General features: G+C 45.6%; 2 protein-coding genes across 6 annotated transcripts in view; both read right to left on the bottom strand.

Annotated features, from left to right (window-relative positions):
* Positions 1–24,137, bottom strand: part of LOC123745526 (slit guidance ligand) — a 918,311-nt gene that overhangs the window by 699,965 nt on the left and 194,209 nt on the right. The window lies entirely within an intron of this gene.
* Positions 1,637–6,782, bottom strand: LOC138363041 (uncharacterized). The gene is made up of 2 exons (XM_069321855.1): positions 2,330–6,782; positions 1,637–1,837 (listed from the first exon to the last, which is right to left on the bottom strand). Exon 1 carries the CDS (start codon positions 6,756–6,758, stop codon positions 3,396–3,398), a length of 3,363 nt encoding a protein of 1,120 aa, XP_069177956.1. The 5' UTR covers positions 6,759–6,782; the 3' UTR covers positions 1,637–1,837; positions 2,330–3,395.

The raw sequence follows: 24,137 nt of genomic DNA, 5'->3' as shown, positions 1-24,137 counted from the left end.
GGGGCGTCTCATCTTGGAGTAATTTTTACAACATTGGGTCTTCTAACATGTCTAACATTTCGATGGTGTTCCACACCCTGATGGCTTGGTGCTGCAGTCTGATGTTTAGTGGCTGTATGTTCAGCTCATGGAGTTCCTGGATTGTCGGATCATATGGTGGACGGTGTTTTGCTGCTCTCCTTAGCGCCTTATTTTGCACTGCTTGCAGTTTCTGCATGTTAGTTTTCTTCATGGTGTGTAGTGGTACTGGGGGATACTCTAGATGCGGCCGAACTAGAGCTTTATATAGGTGTATCTGTATGTTTGTACTGAGGCTTCGGAATCTTCTCAGTTTTCCTAAGGCTGCTTTGGCTTTATTTAGTCGGTCCCTTACGGGATTTTTTATCCCTGTTCTTTTGCGCCTGACAGCTCAGTGGACAGCGCTTTGGATTCGTAGTCCTGAGGTTCCGGGTTCGATCCCCGGTGGAGGCGGAGACAAATGGGCAAAAAGCTTCCTTCACCCTGATGCCCCTGTTACCTAGCAGTAAATAAGTATTTGGGAGTAAGCTGGGGGTGTGTAATAAAAAGAAGGCCTGGTCGAGGACCGGGCCGCGGGGACGCTAAGCCCCGAAATGGTCTCAAGATAACTATTCTCAAGACGATGTTGATCATGAGTGCCAGTATTGTGCCTGCCTCCGCATACTGGATCGGACGGTTGTCTAGGATAATGGATAAAAGTTACTGAAACTAATTCTGGCACGAGAGGGAGGGAGGAGGGAAGGATGGGAGGGAAGGAAGGGGTTGGGAGGGAAGGTGAGGCAAGAGTTATGGGGGGGAGAGGGAGGGGGATAGGGGTTGGGGTGAGGGAAGAGGGGAGAAGATGAGAGAGAAGGAAGGAGAATATGACAATTAACGTAGTCAGTAGGGTTGAGCAAGTCGTAAGCTCACCCTCGTAAGTGTAGCGTAAGACAAATGACTTCTCGCTGACCAGTAATTATCCCAGAATTACCCGCGACACAACCACTAGGTTAGGCTTGGTCCTTGGTCGGGAAGGGGAAGTGGAGGCTGTGATGGGCGTGGGAGGGTAGGCAGAGATGGGGGTGGGTTGGCAGAGGAAGGCAGTGGTTAAGGCAGGGAAATAGATGGGGTAGACCAGACGAAATAGATTTACCGGTAGACTGGTGGTAGAAACGCAACGAAAGACGGAGGAAGATGGTGAAAATAAGTTTTAGGATAGGAATTGGAAAGTTGAATTATTTGTTTAAAGAACCCATACCAATTCTGTGGGCGGCGAGGGAACGGTTACAGTCATATTATGGGTTTAAGAGCTGAACTCCATTATTCTGTAAGGAAGCATGTAATTACAAAGGTAAAGAATGATGAGTGGTCTGAAATGTTGTGTAGCGAAGAGTGGGCTTCACAGCAAGGTAAGCACTGTGAAAGCACTTTAATCCCCTGAGGTTTAGTGCTCAATAACTCGCCACGCAATATGTAAAACAGATCTCTAACGTTCTCCATGGAGGGCAGAGGATAATGTATGTATGGTGCTTAGCACTGAATAAATTCATGGCCACGTCTATGGTAGATAATAAAGTAAATAAAATATTCAACTAGAGAACAGCATCATTTTCTTACGTGAAGAGATCATTTACTGTGGGAAAAACCTGTTGGGATTGATATAAGAGGAGACTACCAGGGACTTGTACTGAACTAAATTAAATAATTACTGTCTGCAAATTAATTCAACTAAAATCTCTAGCTAGGGTTGTAAATCCTAATTCCTCTTTTCCTAATGACAGACTGTGGGCTGTAAGGGACAGGTGGGGTGAATGACTTGTTGATAGAAGTTCCAGTCCACCTGTAGACAGGGATCTCACATCAGCTTGTATTTTATACAAGGATAAGATTTGATAAATTCAGTTATCTGACTGAACACTGGCTCTGTTTAAATCAGAGATTTAAACATACATAGTCTAACCTAGTACCATAACTTAACAGCCAATATGTACTTATACTATAAACAACAAATTAAATTGTAAAAGTATAATTAATGACCTTAAATGTAGTCTAAATACTTAACTAAGTACTAGATATTATATTCAATTAAATGTAACTATATGATAACTTATAAATAACTAAGCAAGCAATTGATAACTTAATTTATATATTCAAATATATATGCAGACATATTCACTTTATACAGTTAGCTTGACTGAATCTTTTCCAACGCTGTGGACACTTGTGAGGTTTTTACTTATTGAGGCTGAATTCTTTTCTGACAGAATGGACACTCATGAGGTTCAGTGCTTGGATAAGATTCACAGCTACACTACAATTTTAATAAACGTACCGATGTATGAGGCTTAGCCTCGCTTTTTAACCAACAGACAGATTTATTGGATATTAAAGTTACACAAGCATACAATTGGCCAATCATACACCAAATAACCCTCAATATACTTCTCTGCCAGTCGGGGTGCCTGTCTGACAAGTTTGCCAGACTGATTAACTCTCTTGTCGAGTTTAGGCACGATATTTTGCTACAGCGTTGCTGTATGATGATCTGGTAGCGTTGCTACGTGATTATCCTGCAGTTGCAGAAGAATGATTCGAGATAAAAGTTTATGAATGAAGGTGGAGGAAACCGTGTCACTGATCTCCACTATACACTCTATTTTATGTAATGTTCCAGGATTTTCCTTGTAGATATTGTCCAGGTACTCCCCCAGTTCTAGAGAGTATTCACTGGCGATAAAAAATATTAGATAAGGTGTCCTTGAGCTGGTAATGTTCGCTAAGGATCAGTCACTTGTTCACTCATTTGTAAACAAACGCGGAGTGCCGCTGGGCTTGTTGGTGGGCGCTTCACTCCCCCCCATCGCCCTACCATGCTCTCTGAGCACGGTAGCCTTCAATGAATATTGATTGATTATTTTTACAGTCTAGACTTATGATTAAGATAAGATGTGATTATAATATAATTAGATATAAGATTTAAAGATTATAAGTAGTATTTGAAAGTACCACTGAATCTTATTAAGGATTCGATTTTTAATCCTACCGGATGTTGAATCAATGTTCCAATAGTTTTTTAATTAAGAAGTCCTTCTAGAAGCTTCTGGATCCTTGAGAGATCATGTACAAAGTCACGTAGGCATCAAAAGGGCCCCTGTTGAGTACGTGTTCATGGTGCCATTGTCATCCAGGATCAAGCTATATAATGAATCTTTAAAGATTCATTATATGATTTTGATACAATTTAGATATGATTTTGATATGATTTAGATATGATATAGAAATTATACATTTCTTAGATGATTATTAGATATGGTGGGTAAAAATTTCCCACATCTTCCAGAGGGAGAGAACTGGCACAGAGTCCAATACTTAGGACAATAGTAACCATATGTATTTATTTACTCTCCATTGGATTGATAATACAAATGCAAATTTTGCTTGCACTTTTGTGCTGCTGTCCGTTGTGGACGATTGTGTCTGTTAGGAGTCTGTGGGTCTTGTGGAGTTAGAGTGTCTTGAGGTCTCTCAGGATCTAACTGCATCTGGCTCACTGATTCCATGTGGATGAGTTTGTCCAATGTCTTCAGGGAAGTTGTTCCTTTAGACAGGATTTTGACTATTCTCAAAATCCCCTGACTATCTGGATGGACTGAGACAACTTTACCTAATGGCCAGTCAGCCCTAGGGCCATCACTGTCTACCAAGACAATATCGCCAGGTTGGAGATTAGATATATTATGTGGGACATTAGCCCCATAGTGATGTTCTCGTAGAGATGTAAGATATTCTTTTGTCCAAACATCATTCCATTTTTGGATTATGCTAGACAGATGCTTATACCCCTGAACCAACTCGCTCTGACCCACATATGAGGGATCTCTGATCTCATCATCCACTAGAGATGGTACTGGAGTCAGAAGTCTTCCATACATTAGGTGGGCAGGACTTAATGGCTCATGTTGAGTAGGATCCTCAGACAAGTAAGTCAACGGCCGGTTATTCACCCTTGATTCTATTTCCGTGATTACTGTCTGGAGTTCTTGAAGATTGATTTTCTGACGGTGTAGAGATTTTCTCAAGGATCTTTTTACAGTTCCTATTAACCGTTCATAAAATCCTCCGTGCCATGGGGCTCTCGGAGGGATAAATTTCCATCTGCAATGACGCTGTTCCAGTGTGGAAGTAACTGCAGGATGGGAACAGATTTCCCGTAGACATGCTTCTCCAGCTACCAAGTTTGCTCCGTTATCTGAAATCATCAGCTTAGGGCATGATCGGCGTGCTGCGAATCTGCGGAAAGCTTGAATAAATGATTGAGCAGTCATATCGGGTGTTACCTCTAGATGTACTGCCCTGGTGGTAGCACAGGTGAACAGACAGATGTATGCCTTGATAGGTTGCTTATCTGCAGTCCCTGTTAGATATATTGCTCCTGTATAATCTACTCCTGTCGTTTCGAAAGGTTGTAGATGGACCACTCGTTCCTTTGGTAGGGGTGGTGGCCCTGGATAAGAGCAAGTTCTTGCATCGTACCTTCGGCATATCATGCAATTCTTCAAGATTGATTTGACTGACTGTCTTCCCTGAGGAATCCAGTACTGCTGTCTGATTTGTGTGAGTGTGTCTAACACTCCTCCATGTTTGATGATTTGTTGATGTGTATGCAACACAATCAACCTTGTGATCCAATGATTTTTTGGTAAAAGCCATGGATGCACGGTATCTAAATTGATATCTGCGTGTTTAAGTCTCCCTCCACAACGCAGAATGTTGTGATTTTCTTGGTCTATCCACAGACCGAGATTGTGTTTTAACTTATGCGGAAGATTTTCATAGTTATTCCCATAAGTTTCTCTCTGGGCTTGTCTTACCCAATAGATAAGTGCATCTGGAAAAGTGTATTTTATACCTTTTTTCCTGAGATATTGAAACACGTTCTGTGTTACATTGATTAATTTGATGAGCGAGGAGTAACGAGTACAATCCAAGACTGATATTTGAGCTTGCTGCCTGGTGGTAGTTATGGTTTGTGTCGTAATGACGTGTGGCTTTTGTTCAGGCCAACTACCATTCACTAACCATCGAGGCCCATGAAACCAAATATCTGCCTTTGCAAACTGTTTAAATGTCATACCTCTTGATAAGAGATCAGCTGGATTATCCTTTGTTGGTACATGCAACAATTGAAAGCCTGCGGAAATTTCTTTAATTTCCGAGACGCGATTTTTTACATATGGAGTTGGACAGTTGTCGTTTCGTACCCATTGTAAGACAGCTTCATTGTCAGACCATATAATGACATCTTTGATGTTCATGGTAGACAAGACTTGTTTGATATGCACTGCTAAGCGTGTGCCAGTTAGCAGTGCTGTTAGTTCCATCTGAGGCAAAGTCCTCTTTTTTAATGGAGCGACTCTGGCCTTAGAGGTGATAAGATATGATTGATTAGAAGTCACTAAGTAAGCACAAGCTCCAAAAGCTTTGGCTGACGAGTCTGCGAATACATGTAGTGATACTTCTTCATTTTCCTCGACTATGTGTCTTGGAAAGATTATCTTTTCAACTAAAGTTTGTTCTTGAGCTACTTCCATCCAAGCTTTTTGTAACTGGATTGGTAGTGGATCATCCCAACCAACCTTAGCTTTCCATGCTTGTTGCACCAATAAACGCCACTTGATAGTCAAAGGATTTAGTAGACCAAGTGGGTCGAATACTTTGCTAACTTGTGAAAGCAAATCCCTTTTTGTAGTGATGATGTAATTTACTGGCACGGATTTGATCGAGATTGTGTCCGAGATTAAATCCCAATCCATACCTAACACCTTTTGTGATTCTGGTACGTGATATTCAGGGTAATCTCTTGCTATTTGATTATTCAATGTTGCATTATTAGAGGCCCAAGATTGTAGTGGCATGTTGGCACCTTGTAGCTCCTTGTTGGCCTCTTGATATAATTGTAACAGTTCAGTAGTACTGTTAACTGTCCCTTGAAAATTATCTACATATAGATTTTGACTGATTTCAGTCTTACAGGGACTTGATGATTTCTTCAGATGAGTATCTAGAGTTGCTTGCAACAGAAATGGACTGCTTGTCGCGCCAAAAAGAACTGATGAGAATCTGAAAGTCACTACAGGACTATTGACATCTTCTGGGTTCTCTACCCATAGAAACTTAGTGAAGTCTCTATCTTCTTCCTGTAAGCCAACTCTTAGAAAGGCCTTACTTATATCTGCTGAATACGCATATTTGTTAAGTCTAAACTTCAACAGTATGTCATACAATTTCTGAGTTAGACTTGGACCTGTTTGCAAACAATCATTTAGACTGGTTCCTTGGGGTCCAGATTTAGAGCTACAATTAAAAACTATCCGTAAAGGAGTCGTTTTTGATTCTCTCATTACAGCCATGTGTGGTAAAAAATGGCCTGTTTGCGTATTTTCATGTTTCACGACTTCGATGAATTTATTCTTTAATTGTTGAGCAATAATCTCATGATAGAGTTTTAAATGCTCAGGCCTTTTTCTTAGCTTTGCTAGTTGAGATTTAAATTGACTATAAGCCATGTGATAATTGGTAGGTAAGGTTTTATGGTTGATTTTCCATGGTAGCCTTACCCAGTACTGTCCATCATTGTACTGTACAGTTTCTAAGTATTGATTGTATGCACAGACATCATCAGGACTTGGTTGTTCAGGAATTATTCCTATGGCATCAAGTTCCCACAATTGAGGTACAGATTCCAATCCATCATCAATCATGTGGGGGATTTTAAGTCGTGACTGTTCTTTGCCTAGTCATGCCACTATTACAGTTTCTGTATGATGTGATTTTTCAGGAGTTGAAGGTTCAAGATCTAGTATAGGTCCTGTCATCAATATGCCTCCTGCTGATTTGAGTATATTCATACCCATAGATTCTTCTGATCCTAGAATGAATCGATGATAGTAGTCAGCTCCAATCAGGATTCTGATATCTCCTATGTAGTCAGAATCAAGCAGAGGATCTGCTAATTGGATTCCTTTTTCTTTTAGGAATTTAATAGTTGCTGTCAGACCAGTCACTTCCATTTCAGTAGGAATTTTATCAACTACTATGGCTTCTACTGTCCTTTGGGATGTACCTAGACAGACATTGAGTTTTACTACTGGAAAGGTTCTACGACCAGAATTAGTAAAAAACCCTGATATGGAGGTAGATACTTGCTTTGAAGATTTAAGTTGTAAATCTTCTGCCATCTTTTTACTGATAAAGGTTTTCTGTGACCCTTGATCAAAAAAGCCTCTAGTTGGAATACAAATTCCTTGATTGCATAGTTCTAGCTGTGCAGTAGGCAATATGGCTGCTGTAACAATTTCTGTATCCAAGTCGTTGACATTGCTCATTACTGTACAGAATTGTACGGCTGTTGTGGTATTATCATCTTTGGGCTTTGCCTGAGATGCAGGTTGATTATTGGAAGTCTGGGATCTGGATTGAGTGTTAATATCACTACAGAGTGCTGTGTGATGTACACTTTTATGACAATATTGGCAGTTTTGCAATGGAGTGTTACACTCACTTGTATCGTGCTTCCGTAGACAACGGATGCACCTGTTCAGAGATTTCAGTCGATCGATTCGACTGGCACAGCCTACATAAACTGTGCATTGATAAATGGTATGTGCTTCTTGACAGAATAAACATTTTGGGGCACTTGCAGCTCCTTTTGTCTTATCTGTCTTAGGAGCTTGGTTTCCTACAGTTCTGTTAACTGTGGGGGATATAGCATAAGAGCCAACATTATTCTGTTTCCACTTTGCAGAAGAGGAATTTTGTTGTCTTGATTTTTGACTGCCATTCTGGACATTTTTGCTTTTGTCCGTGGATTCACCTTTGTGGATTTTTTCTTGAGATCTAAGTTTTCCTCGGCTTCGTAATCTTTGTACGTAAGCTCGAAGTCCATCAAAGATTTGGCTTTGTGATAAAATGTTGTTACAAGTATGTAACACTTGTAGGTAAGTAATTACATGCAAGTAGGTTATACAAGCATGTAACACTTGTACTCCTCCAAGGATTTCCTTAAAGGATGAATTGTATCTGTAATAATGTGTATCTACATTATTCATGATGTGATGAAGCATTTTGCTTTTGCTTTTTTCTCGGCTTTGCCTTTTCTATTAAGTAAGTCTCTTTGAGATGCTTGATTAACTTCAGATTTTCTGAGGCTGTTTTCACTCCAGTGAAAGCATGAGATTAGGTGATCAAGACTATATTCTTGGATTAAGATAGTTATCTTAGATGGATGATAATATTTGTATTGACATTGTCAATGTGTTGTTAGCCTTTCAGATTGTGATGTGAGATTAAGATTGGTCTTAATCCCCAATTGTAGACTATTGTAGCCAAGTGATGATGACATTTGTCTATCACCTGATTTAAATGGTCTGTAGGCTGTAGATTCAAGTGAGTTTTTAGACACTTTGTGTCCTTTTCTTTTCTGTTTCAGCTGCTGGTGGAATACTGTTAGCCATTTTGACCTTTTCCGAGTTTCGGAGATTCCGAGATTTTTCTCTTTTTTCTGATAAATATGTTTGATGTTAATGTATTTTGATAAATGAGCTTTCCTGTCTACTTAGGTAATGATTCCAAAGATCGTCCTTCATTTCCTCCCTGGAATCTGGTTGTAGCAGGTGTTCAATTATCAAAAGTACTGTAATAATTTGATTTGTGACCCGAATGCACGAATGCACCAAGTTGGTAAATCCTGTAATAATTTTTTAAAAATAGTAAATGGCACTATTTTTGCAAAGTTATTACCAAATCTGTTACCATAATAATAGTTAGATAAAATACAGTAGAATGTCTACTGGTTTTACCTGTAATATAGGGTATGATATAGTTGATTATAGATAGATTGTAATGAAATGCTCTTACAGTGATGATAACACTTTTTTAAAGAATATTATGTAATGAGCAGCTCTGAAAATCAGTAGATTAGAGATAATGCTAGATAATACACTTAAATATATATGTAATGTTACCACAATGAGGTAGATAATGGTATTTTATGATTAAGATGCAGTTGTGTCTGTGACACTGATATAATTAAGTACTGTGGTTTCTTAACACAAAACAGTATCAGTTTGTTATGAATGCTTACTAGTTAATGGATATGGTGGCTTAAGCCACTGCAAACTATTTGTTTACTTAGATATATAGCTATGATAAATATTGGCTGATAGCTAGGTTAGGCTAGAATATGTAAGAATTATTCCAATGCAAAATCAAGAAGTTTCTTATGTATTTGGCATTGAAATATTCGGTAAACGAATGATCATAAATATCTAGGTATAAAGGACCATTATTATCCGGTTCGAAGGACCATTAATGTGGGAAAAACCTGTTGGGATTGATATAAGAGGAGACTACCAGGGACTTGTACTGAACTAAATTAAATAATTACTGTCTGCAAATTAATTCAACTAAAATCTCTAGCTAGGGTTGTAAATCCTAATTCCTCTTTTCCTAATGACAGACTGTGGGCTGTAAGGGACAGGTGGGGTGAATGACTTGTTGATAGAAGTTCCAGTCCACCTGTAGACAGGGATCTCACATCAGCTTGTATTTTATACAAGGATAAGATTTGATAAATTCAGTTATCTGACTGAACACTGGCTCTGTTTAAATCAGAGATTTAAACATACATAGTCTAACCTAGTACCATAACTTAACAGCCAATATGTACTTATACTATAAACAACAAATTAAATTGTAAAAGTATAATTAATGACCTTAAATGTAGTCTAAATACTTAACTAAGTACTAGATATTATATTCAATTAAATGTAACTATATGATAACTTATAAATAACTAAGCAAGCAATTGATAACTTAATTTATATATTCAAATATATATGCAGACATATTCACTTTATACAGTTAGCTTGACTGAATCTTTTCCAACGCTGTGGACACTTGTGAGGTTTTTACTTATTGAGGCTGAATTCTTTTCTGACAGAATGGACACTCATGAGGTTCAGTGCTTGGATAAGATTCACAGCTACACTACAATTTTAATAAACGTACCGATGTATGAGGCTTAGCCTCGCTTTTTAACCAACAGACAGATTTATTGGATATTAAAGTTACACAAGCATACAATTGGCCAATCATACACCAAATAACCCTCAATATACTTCTCTGCCAGTCGGGGTGCCTGTCTGACAAGTTTGCCAGACTGATTAACTCTCTTGTCGAGTTTAGGCACGATATTTTGCTACAGCGTTGCTGTATGATGATCTGGTAGCGTTGCTACGTGATTATCCTGCAGTTGCAGAAGAATGATTCGAGATAAAAGTTTATGAATGAAGGTGGAGGAAACCGTGTCACTGATCTCCACTATACACTCTATTTTATGTAATGTTCCAGGATTTTCCTTGTAGATATTGTCCAGGTACTCCCCCAGTTCTAGAGAGTATTCACTGGCGATAAAAAATATTAGATAAGGTGTCCTTGAGCTGGTAATGTTCGCTAAGGATCAGTCACTTGTTCACTCATTTGTAAACAAACGCGGAGTGCCGCTGGGCTTGTTGGTGGGCGCTTCACTCCCCCCCATCGCCCTACCATGCTCTCTGAGCACGGTAGCCTTCAATGAATATTGATTGATTATTTTTACAGTCTAGACTTATGATTAAGATAAGATGTGATTATAATATAATTAGATATAAGATTTAAAGATTATAAGTAGTATTTGAAAGTACCACTGAATCTTATTAAGGATTCGATTTTTAATCCTACCGGATGTTGAATCAATGTTCCAATAGTTTTTTAATTAAGAAGTCCTTCTAGAAGCTTCTGGATCCTTGAGAGATCATGTACAAAGTCACGTAGGCATCAAAAGGGCCCCTGTTGAGTACGTGTTCATGGTGCCATTGTCATCCAGGATCAAGCTATATAATGAATCTTTAAAGATTCATTATATGATTTTGATACAATTTAGATATGATTTTGATATGATTTAGATATGATATAGAAATTATACATTTCTTAGATGATTATTAGATATGGTGGGTAAAAATTTCCCACATTTACTACTGGAATCAATTCGATAACAAATCTAATTTACTGAAATCGCTTAAAAATGTAAAATCTGTATTCTCCAAAGCGCAGGCGAGATACATAATAATTTACATCTGGAAAATATTAGAGGGACTGCTTCCAAATCTACACACGGAAATTACACCACGTGAGACTAGGAGGCATGGCAGGAAGTGCAGAATAGCCCCGTTGAAGAGCAGAGGTGCAATAGGTACGCTGACAGAAAACTCTATCACGGTGTTCAAATCCCTCCAAAGGATACGTGATCAAACAGGCTGTGATTCACACGTCAGGCTGCGAGCAGCTGCGGCCAGCCGCGTCCATCAGCTTTATTGACCAGATAACCTGGTCAGAGACTGAGCCGCCAGGACATGTATTCCCGGAACCAACAACAGGTAGAACCCCTTAACAGTAACGTTCCAGCCCCCCCCCCCTCCTCCCCTTCCTCGTCTTCTACCTCCTCTTTCTGGAACTCGGCCGGATGTCCTCGGCCCGTCGACTACCTGGCCCACGGGTTGACCCACGTCAGCACTCGTCCCCTCCCCCTGGGGCATGTTGAGTCGCGTCGCTTCCGACCTATTATCATGCCCCTCATGCCCATCCTGCGGGCGATAGGTCCAGGTGGGTAGCAATGGGTGATGGGTCCTGGAACTAGCTCCCAGCCTGACTGTAATAGTTGTGTGGACCGTCGGGCTACGAAAGTCCACAGTCTCCGTGGTGCAGTGGTAAGACACTCGCCTGGCGTTCCGCGAGCGCTTATGTCATGGGTTCGTATCCTGGCCGGGGAGGATTTACTGGGCGCAATTCCTCTGCGTACAAAAAACTGTAGCCTCTGTTTAACGCAACAGTAAAATGTGTACTTGGATGAAAAAACGATTCTTCGCGGCGGGGATCGTATTCCAGGGACCTGCCCGAAACGCTACGCGTACTAGTGGCTGTACAAGAATGTAATAACTCTTGTATATATCTCAAAGAAAAAACCTCACACACCTGGGCCAGGATTCACCAAACATTTACACAATACACAAACACTTACGAAACCTCTACATCTTTCCTCAATCATGGTGGTTTTATTTACATTTATTAAATCGTGTATGAGCTTGGAAACTTTACAACCTAATTGTATTATTGTTATAAACAACCTCTCGGCGCTTGAAGCTCATTAACTGTTTAATAAACGTAAAGAAAGCCGCCATGATTAAAAAAAAAAGATGTACATGTTTCGTTATTGGTTAGGTAAATGCTTGATTAATCCTGGCCCCTGACCACCCTGGAAACACAAACCGAAACTGTCTCTATTTTCCGCTTGTTACAACTTGTAATAAAGTTGTTACATCTTGGCTTAACGTGTTTATGACGTATTAGAACGTTGTTACAATTTGCTATATTGGTTGTTATAACTGGTTAGGTGTTAAAACTTGTTCGAACGTTGTACCAACGTCGTAGTTTCGGTGTGTGTTTGTCGGGCAGGCCAGGCTGTGACAGTGAGACAACTCTCGAAAACACCAACAGGTAAACAACAACTTACAGGACCTTTAATATGTACAGTTTACAGTAGCAATGAACTATTAATAATAAAGTTGTGATATTTGGTTTGCAACTTAGGCAACATAGCGTTGGTTTACACCAATGATGAAATATTTAGAAATGTCTTCAACATTTGAATTTGAATTTGATATTCAAATATACGATGTTACAAGGTGCACCGAGAGTGCTGCTAGTAAGTAGTGGTTACACAGGTAATGGATCGTGTAACAATTGCTAACTAAAATAGACTAGAGTTCGATTTCTGGGCAGGGGGAAACGTTTGGGCAAGTTTCCTTACAACTGTTGCCTCTGTTCACCTAGCAATAAATAGGTATCTTTTGTCCTCGTAACCCATCTTTGTCCTCTTACTCTAACTTAAAGTAACGTTATCTTGAGGTTATCTTGAGATGATTTCGGGGGCTTAGCGTCCTCGCGGCCCTGTCCTCGACAAGGCCTCCTTTTTGTTATACACTCCCAGGAAGCAGCCCGTAGCAGCTGTCTAACTCCCAGGTACCTATTTACTGCTAGGCAACAGAGGCATCAGGGTGAAAGAAACTTTTTGCCCATTTGTCTCCGCCTCCACCGGGGATCGAACCCGGAACCTCAGGACTACGAATCCCAAGTGCTGTCCACTCAGCTGTCAGGCATTCTGCGCTTTACCCATAACTCACCCTCACCCCCTTAAACCCCCGCCCCTCACTTCCCCCTCCCTCCCACTTACCCCACTTAAGACACCTATCACCCACTTAACCCATCTTCAACCCATAAAATGCAATTTCAAACTTGATCACCTTTATCCAACCACTTCTCTCGTAGCCCCCCTACCCCCCCTAACCCCCCCCTTACACCCTCCCAGAGCCTACACCCCCCCACCCCCCCTCCCAGATCCTACACCCCCCCATACATAATAGTGTAAGAAGCCTATGACCAACTTTAACCAGCGGGGAGATTATATCCAACAATTTTAACCTGAAGGAAATATATTATGCCTACTATTATGACCTGAGGGGAAGAGGGGCCCCATTAACGCCCATTTCTACCAATTTTATATGCGCCAAATCTTCCTTGAGTTCCTCTCGGTTCAATGTGATAAATTGCCAGCGTCAAACGCTATATATATCCCCGGTCATGGGGGGGGGGAGGCTCTTATATATCCATTACCGGGTATATGAACTCTGTCGGACACGAGGGGGGGGGGGAAGCCCGGACGGTAAATGCGGATAGTAGGGGTGGTGGTGGTGGTAGGGGTGGTGGTGGTAGAGGGGTAGTGGTGGTGGTAGGGGTGGTGGTGGTGGTGGTAGGGGGGGTGGTGGTAGTAGGGGTGGTGGTGGTGGTAGGGGTGGTGGTGGTGGTGGTAGGGGTGGTGGTGGTAGAGGGGTAGTGGTGGTACTCTGGGATGGTGGTGGTGATATTAGAGGTGGTGGTGGTGGTGATAGTAGGAGTGGTGGTGGTGGTGGTAGTAGAAGGGGGTTGTGGTGGTACTGGAGTGGTGGTAGCATAGGTGGTGAAAGTAGTAGGAGTGGTGGTACTAGAGGTGATGGTGGTAGTGTGGGGTGGTGATGGTGGTGGTGGTGGTGGTATTGTCAACCACCAATATTGTCTAAGAGGGTTATCTAATGCTGTTGCAAACCTTTGTACTTTTTTTCAATTTTGACTCAATGTTTCACAAGACACGGATTCCAGGCCGGTGCTGCATATTCCAGTACAGGTCTAACAAATGTTGTGAAGACTGCCTTGCAGGAGTCCTGATTTAAGTTTCTAAACGGTGTGTGTTCTCATATTTGCCAGTGTCTCATATGCTGCCGATGTTATCCTGTTTGAGTGTGCCTCTGGTGACAGTCTTGGAACTATATCCACCTGCAAATCATTCATCATTTGGGGGAGTCGGAGGTTTGACACCGGCGTCTTGACACCGGCGTCTTGACACCGGCGTCTTGACACCGGCGTCATCCTTGACATGCTTGACGCAGTGAAGATCGCGTCACTCCAACAAACGGTAAGGAAAAACAACAGCATATTATTAGACCAACAGCACATCACGTCATTAAGAGCTTCGAGAGAGTGCTAAGAGGCGAGCTCTTCACACATACGGCATCACAGGACACGCCACACCAATGACGGCACTTTATGGCGCGCTATTTAAGGTAGAATGTTGCAGGGAACGAACACCTCCATTGAACGCTAGAGAACGCGCAGGTGAAGGATTGATTTATTGGAAGTATTAGACGACTGATTCTAAATCGGAACGCTGAAATCATTTTCATGTGACCAGGAGGCAAAGCGAAATGTGTCAAATTGCCCCAATCAAAAATAGGGGGTGTAATAGGTGCTCTAATAGGTGCCCAGACTTTTCAACATTCTCTATATAGTAGGCATAGCTATCCGACCTCTTTTGGTGTTGAAGAGGGAACTTGATACACACCCCGAGGGAACCCGATCAACCAGGCTGTGACTCAAATGCTATATAGCGAGCAGCGACGTCTAACAGCCTGGCCGACCAGACCTACACGCACACTAAACAGGGTGTGGCACTAGCCACAGTTAATTGAGTGTGAGGCTCGACTAATGACCCTTAACCACTCTATTATCTCACCCGATAATAATTTACAGATTAAGTATTGTTATTAACCATACTTAAACGCTTGCAATTTACGAATGAACGAACGATAATTGTTCTGTACAGCTTTATACCTTAGTTCACGGCACAATCAACCTTACAGACGCGGTACGCTATCGCAGCACCTGGACTGACCTTATCAACAACTCAACTACACCTGTTTGCAGAGAAAACAAAAACAACGCTTGTAAACAGTGCGTTAAAAGTTCTCTTGCTCTTGGTCCTCATAACCTTGCACAGTCATTACCTGTTAATTACCTAAGGATTTCGAGAGTTCTCCTCCCGCAGCCTGGCCTGGGGGGCAGCCTGGCCTGGGGTCAGCCTTCCCCGGTGATACCGTACAAGAAACTCTCAAGTTTAAAACAAGCCACTTAAGGTTAAGCAACTTGTACATAAGAGGACCATGTTAAGCAAGCCATTATAAGCAGACTGAAGAATACGTAGATAACTAAGTGTTGAAGAGGCGAGTGGGCGCCATTACCAGCAGAGGGCGAGGCCAGGGTGGCCTGAGCTCTCTGCTTTAATAAACAAGATTTACTAAATCTGGCATTTTTGCCGACATGCACCGCAGAAAGGCTACCGATTTCACGGGGCTCAGGTCGACGGCTGCAGGTACAGTGGTGGTACACAGGTCGACGGCTGCAGGTACAGTGGTGGTACACAGGTCGACGGCTGCAGGTACAGTGGTGGTACACAGGTCGACGGCTGCAGGTACAGTGGTGGTACACAGGTCGACGGCTGCAGGTACAGTGGTGGTACACAGGTCGACGGCTGCAGGTACAGTGGTGGTACACAGGTCGACGGCTGCAGGTACAGTGGTGGTACACAGGTCGACGGCTGCAGGTACAGTGGTGGTACACAGGTCGACGGCTGCAGGTAGTGGTGGTACACAGGTCGACGGCTGCAGGTACAGTGGTGGTACACAGGTCGACGGCTGCAGGTACAGTGGTGGTACACAGGTCGACGGCTGCAGGTACAGTGGTGGTACACAGGTCGACGGCTGCAGGTACAGTGGTGGTACACAGGTCGACGGCTGCAGGTACAGTGGTGGTACACAGGTCAACGACTGCAGGTACAGTGGTGGTACACAGGTCGACGGCTGCAGGTACAGTGGTGGTACACAGGTCGACGGCTGCAGGTACAGTGGTGGTACACAGGTCAACGACTGCAGGTACAGTGGTGGTACACAGGTCGACGGCTGCAGGTACAGTGGTGGTACACAGGTCAACGACTGCAGGTACAGTGGTGGTACACAGGTCGACGGCTGCAGGTACAGTGGTGGTACACAGGTCGACGGCTGCAGGTACAGTGGTGGTACACAGGTCGACGGCTGCAGGTACAGTGGTGGTACACAGGTCGACGGCTGCAGGTAGTGGTGGTACACAGGTCGACGGCTGCAGGTACAGTGGTGGCACACAGGTCGCCGGCTGCAGGTACAGTGGTGGTACACAGGTCGACGGCTGCAGGTACAGTGGTGGTACACAGGTCGACGGCTGCAGGTACAGTGGTGGTACACAGGTCAACGACTGCAGGTACAGTGGTGGTACACAGGTCGACGGCTGCAGGTACAGTGGTGGTACACAGGTCGACGGCTGCAGGTACAGTGGTGGTACACAGGTCGACGGCTGCAGGTACAGTGGTGGTACACAGGTCAACGACTGCAGGTACAGTGGTGGTACACAGGTCGACGGCTGCAGGTACAGTGGTGGTACACAGGTCGACGGCTGCAGGTACAGTGGTGGCACACAGGTCGACGGCTGCAGGTACAGTGGTGGTACACAGGTCGACGGCTGCAGGTACAGTGGTGGTACACAGGTCGACGGCTGTAGGTACAGTGGTGGTACACAGGTCGACGGCTGTAGGTACAGTAGTGGTACACAGGTCGACGGCTGCAAGTACAGTGGTGGTACACAGGTCGACGGCTCCAGGTACAGTGGTGGTACACAGGTCGACGGCTGCAATTACAGTGGTGGTACACAGGTCGACGGCTGCAAGTACAGTGGTGGTACACAGGTCGACGGCTCCAGGTACAGTGGTGGTACACAGGTCGACGGCTGCAAGTACAGTGGTGGTACACAGGTCGACGGCTGCAAGTACAGTGGTGGTACACAGGTCGACGGCTGCAGGTACAGTGGTGGTACACAGGTCGACGGCTCCAGGTACAGTGGTGGTACACAGGTCGACGGCTGCAAGTACAGTGGTGGTACACAGGTCGACGGCTCCAGGTACAGTGGTGGTACACAGGTCGACGGCTGCAAGTACAGTGGTGGTACACAGGTCGACGGCTGCAAGTACAGTGGTGGTACACAGGTCGACGGCTCCAGGTACAGTGGTGGTACACAGGTCGACGGCTGCAAGTACAGTGGTGGTACACAGGTCGACGGCTGCAGGTACAGTGGTGGTACACAGGTCGACGGCTCCAGGTACAGTGGTGGTACACAGGTCGACGGCTGTAGGTACAGTAGTGGTACACAGGTCGACGGCTGCAAGTACAGTGGTGGTACACAGGTCGACGGCTGTAGGTACAGTAGTGGTACACAGGTCGACGGCTGTAGGTACAGTAGTGGTACACAGGTCGACGGCTGTAGGTACAGTAGTGGTACACAGGTCGACGGCTGCAAGTACAGTGGTGGTACACAGGTCGACGGCTGTAGGTACAGTAGTGGTACACAGGTCGACGGCTGTAGGTACAGTAGTGGTACACAGGTCGACGGCTGCAAGTACAGTGGTGGTACACAGGTCGACGGCTGTAGGTACAGTAGTGGTACACAGGTCGACGGCTGTAGGTACAGTAGTGGTACACAGGTCGACGGCTGTAGGTACAGTAGTGGTACACAGGTCGACGGGTGCAGATACAAAATTGGAACATCACACAAAGTTAGAGAAGATTCAGTGGTATGCCACCAGACTAGTCCCAGAACTAAGAGGTATGAGGTACAAGGAAAGGCTACGGGAGCTAAACCTCACGTCCCTGGAAAACAGAAGAGTAAGAACAGACATGATAACCACCTACAAAATTCTCAGAGGAATTGACAGGGTGGACAAAGACAAACTATTTAGTATGGGTGGGACACGAACAAGGGAACACAGATGGAAACATAGTACCCAAATAAGCCACAGAGATATTAGAAAGAATTTGTTTCAGTGTCAGAATAGTTAACAAATGGAATGCATTAGGAAGTGTTGTGGTGGAGGCAGACTCCATAAACGTTTTCAAATATAGATACGAGAGAGCCCAATAGGCTCAGGAATCTATAAATCAGTTGATTGACAATTAAGAGGCGGGACCAAAGAGCCGCAACTCAACCCCCGCAAGCACAACAAGGTGAGTACACACACACAAGGGCTACACCACCACCCCAACACCACACACACACACAAGGGCTACACCACTACCCCAACACCACACACACACACAAGGGCTACACCACCACCCCAACACCACACACACACAGGGCTACACCACTACCCCAACACCACACACACACACAAGGGCTACACCATTACCCCAACACCACACACACACAAGGGCTACACCACCACCCCAACACCACACACACACAGGGCTACACCACTACCCCAACACCACACACACACACAAGGGCTACACCACCACCCCAACACCACACACACACAGGGCTACACCACCACCCCAACACCACACACACACAGGGCTACACCACCACCCCAACACCACACACACACAGGGCTACACCACCACCCCAACACCACACACACACACAAAGGCTACACCACCACCCCAACACCACACACACAAAGGCTACACCAACACCCCAACACCACACACACACACAAAGGCTACACCACCACCCCAACACCACACACACAAAGGCTACACCACCACCCCAACACCACACACACACACAGGGCTACACCACCACCCCAACACCACACACACACACAAAGGCTACACCACCACCCCAACACCACACACACAAAGGCTACACCACCACCCCAACACCACACACACACAAGGGCTACACCACTACGACAACACCACACACACAAGGGCTACACCACTACCCCAACACCACACACACACACACAAGGGCTACACCACCACCCCAACACCACACACACACACAAGGGCTACACCACTACCCCAACACCACACACACGAGGGCTACACCACTACCCCAACACCACACACACACACACACACACACACACACACACACACGAGGGCTACACCACTACCCCAACACCACACACACACACACACATAAGGGCTACACCACTACCCCAACACCACACACACACACACACACACACACACACACACACACACACACACACACACACACACACACGAGGGCTACACCACTACCCCAACACCACACACACACACACACATAAGGGCTACACCACTACCCCAACACCACACACACACACACACGAGGGCTACACCACTACCCCAACACCACACACACACACACACAAGGGCTACACCACTACCCCAACACCACACACACACACACACGAGGGCTACACCACTACCCCAACACCACACACACACACACACACGAGGGCTACACCACTACCCCAACACCACACACACACACACACAAGGGCTACACCACTACCCCAACACCACACACACACACACACACACAAGGGCTACACCACTACCCCAACACCACACACACACACACACATAAGGGCTACACCACTACCCCAACACCACACACACACACACACACGAGGGCTACACCACTATCCCAACACCACACACACACACACATACACACAAGGGCTACACCACTACCCCAACACCACACACACACACACGAGGGCTACACCACTACCCCAACACCACACACACACACACGAGGGCTACACCACTACCCCAACACCACACACACACACACACACACAAGGGCTACACCACTACCCCAACACCACACACACACACACGAGGGCTACACCACTACCCCAACACCACACACACACACACACAAGGGCTACACCACTACCCCAACACCACACACACACACACGAGGGCTACACCACTACCCCAACACCACACACACACACACGAGGGCTACACCACTACCCCAACACCACACACACACACACACACACACACGAGGGCTACACCACTACCCCAACACCACACACACACACACGAGGGCTACACCACTACCCCAACACCACACACACACACACGAGGGCTACACCACTACCCCAACACCACACACACACACACACGAGGGCTACACCACTACCCCAACACCACACACACACACACACAAGGGCTACACCACTACCCCAACACCACACACACACACACACACACACACACACACACGAGGGCTACACCACTACCCCAACACCACACACACACACACACATAAGGGCTACACCACTACCCCAACACCACACACACACACACACACACACAAGGGCTACACCACTACCCCAACACCACACACACACAAGGGCTACACCACTACCCCAACACCACACACACACAAGGGCTACACCACTACCCCAACACCACACACACACACACACAAGGGCTACACCACTACCCCAACACCACACACACACACACAAGGGCTACACCACTACCCCAACACCACACACACACACACAAGGGCTACACCACTACCCCAACACCACACACACACACACACATAAGGGCTACACCACTACCCCAACACCACACACACACACACACACAAGGGCTACACCACTACCCCAACACCACACACACACACACACACAAGGGCTACACCACTACCCCAACACCACACACACACACACACATAAGGGCTACACCACTACCCCAACACCACACACACACACACACACAAGGGCTACACCACTACCCCAACACCACACACACACACACACGAGGGCTACACCACTACCCCAACACCACACACACACACACGAGGGCTACACCACTACCCCAACACCACACACTATATTTAGCATGAGCATGAGGCCATGATAAGCCTGGTCTTACAGCTAGCCAGGCTCTGGCCATGATGATAGCAGCGCCCTCCCGCCGCCCGCCTCTGATCACTCTATGTCCCGCCCTAATAAATAAATATATAGCAGGAGACATGATCCGTATGATTTACTCTCGAGAACACGGTCCGCTTAATTTAATTATGGGCAGCTGTGCTGTAGAAAAGCCAGGTGTGTGCCGCGTGTACTCCCAGGTGTACTGCACCAGGTGTGTTGCAATCACCACTAGATGCAAGAGAAAAACATATATATATAAGCGCTCTTTATTTTATTTTATTGGAGTTCATTTTATTGGTCCTAGTATTTGGGACCGAAGAAGAGCTACTTTTGGTATGTCAACTGTCCACTTTTGTGTATTTCGATTATTCCAACGCTCTACACCTCAACTACACCTGGCCATCCGCTACACCGCCTCTACACCAGCTCCCGAGGTGGGCCAGCAGGTGTGTGTGTGTGTGTGTGTGTGTGTGTGTGTGTGTGTGTGTGTGTGTGTGGCCGAGACGGGCAGCTATAGTACCCCGGGTATCTTGAAACATCAGAGGCATCTACCGCCGCCCAACATACCTCTCTGCTCTCAACATCAGCCTCCAGCACCTGCTCTCAGTGCTCCCCGCCGCACAGTAAGCACAGCTCAACCTCCCGGGCGTGTGCCCACATCTGCTTAAAGAGAAACTTAAGCAGGTACGAAATTCTCCACTCTTCTTACCTAGACGTAATACGGTACAATCAACTCTGAATACACGTACACACACACACATACACACACACACACACACACACACACACACACACACACACACACACACACACACACACACACACACACACACACACACACACACACACACTTAGGCTTCATTTTCAATCATAAAACACATCCAGGCTTCCTTGTAAACCATAAAACATACATCCAGGCTTCCTTGTAAACCATAAAACACATCCAGGCTTCCTTGTAAACCATAAAACACATCCAGGCTTCCTTGTAAACCATAAAACATACAATCAGGCTTCGCTGTAAAAAAATAAAAATAAAAAAGAAATAGATTACTCAGGACGACGTAGCCGGGGCCTCCATCACAGCTCATCAAACCAGTGGGAAATGTGTAGAAATATCAAGTAGGTACAGTGGGGAGAGGTGGTGTTGGGTTCACCTGGGCACACCAAGTACCACCCTACACCCAGAACCCGCACCAGGCATGCTCCAGGTATACTCCAGGTATACACACCAGCAGCAGTATAACGAACCATGGCTCAGCAGGATCACCCACCTCTCTACACAAGGCATGTGTGTTCATATACTGTACAGTGTACATGTTAAAAATATAAATGAAGAAGTTCATTATTCTGTACAAACACTTCCCAATAGGGATTCCAAATCCAAATCCAGGGATTCCATCACAATGGTTGTACTCTTCAAATCACTTGTGCTGTACCGTCTTGAGTACTGCTCAGTACTCACTTCCTTTTTCAGAGTAGGAGAGATTGCAGAAATTGAGGGAGTACAGAGGACATATACGGCACGCATAGACGCGATAAAGATCTAAATTATTGGGATCGTCTCAAAGCTGTCCAAATGTACTCACTAGAAACGAGACAAGAGAGATATCACACAGAATAGTACCAGTGAAGAGCAGAGGTGCCATAGGCACAATCAGAGAACACTGTATAAACATCAGAGGTCCACGGTTGTTCAACATCCTCCCAGCGAGCATAAGAAATATTGCCGGAACAATCGTGGACATCTTCAAGAAAAAACTAGATAGTTTTCTTCAAGGAGTGCCGGACCAAGCGGTCGCTGGTGGGTATGTGGGCCTGCGGGCCGCTCCAAGCAACAACCTAGTGGACCAAACTCTCACAAGTCAAGCCTGGCCTCGGGCCGGACTTGGGGGAGTAGAAGAACTCCCAGAACCCTATCAAGCAGGTAACAGACAGCTCGAGGCCACGAGAACAAAGTATGGAAGCACCTAAGGTTTACGAGCGGCGGGTACCTCAACACTGAGAGGTATACCCCGCTGTGGGTATACAACACGAGCGAGAGTGGTTAGTGCTGCAATGAGCGGGAAATGTTGCCATGAGGAGTGAACAAGGGGACCATAGAGTGTCATACGGGGCCAACGCCTGGCACTGGAAACTACCCGCACCAACCACTGTCCTCACTAACACTGACCACTCCTCGTGCTCATCCTCGTGCTCACCTCCACGCTCTTACTCATTCTTCGTTCCTTCTAAACTTTATCATTCTTCTGACTTCATTTTTTTGGCCTCTTCGTCATTCTTCTTTCTTCATTCCTCCTGAATATTTTTTCTCACCCACACCACATACATGACAGTAAACTGTGGCAGGTGCGGTGGGGAGGGCCAGTCAGGTGTGCGTGTTTGGGGCGAGTCAGGTGTGTGTGTAGGGCTAGTCAGGTGTGTGTGTAGGGCTAGTCAGGTGTGTGTGTGTGTAAGGCGTCAGGTGTGTGGAGAGGGCGAGTCAGGTGTGTGGGCTCAGCAGCTCAAATGCTCTCCCCTGGGGAACAAAAATATCAACAATGACTAAGGACTACGTGTTGATAGAATACACAACACCCGGCCACACATTCTTCCTGCCCTCTACTGTCATCCCCCACCACTCTCCGCCCTCACCCGCCGCCCTCCGCCCACACCTGCCGCCCTCCGCCCACACCCGCCACTCTCCGCCCACACCCGCCGCTCTCCGCCCACACCCGCCGCTCTCCGCCCACACCCGCCACTCTCCGCCCACACTCGCCGCCCTCCGCTCACACCCGCCGCTCTCCGCCCACACCCAAGCCTACTACCCTCCATAAGCACCAACCATCCACCTGGAGGTTACATGGAGAGGGTTCCGCGACTTCATCTACTCCCCAATGCCGACCCGGGGCCAGGCTTGACTTGCGACAGCTTGGTCCAACAGGCT

Source organism: Procambarus clarkii, chromosome 10 (genome assembly GCF_040958095.1).
Source record: "Procambarus clarkii isolate CNS0578487 chromosome 10, FALCON_Pclarkii_2.0, whole genome shotgun sequence".
Taxonomy (NCBI): Eukaryota; Metazoa; Arthropoda; class Malacostraca; order Decapoda; family Cambaridae; genus Procambarus; species Procambarus clarkii.
Note: the sequence above shows the minus strand (reverse complement) of the source record. Positions and strands in the feature narration are given on the sequence as shown.

What these genes read in the sequence shown, in the direction of transcription:
- LOC138363041 (XM_069321855.1), bottom strand. Translation starts at nt 6,758, where the DNA reads ATGATTGATGATGGATTGGAATCTGTACCTCAATTGTGGGAACTTGAT.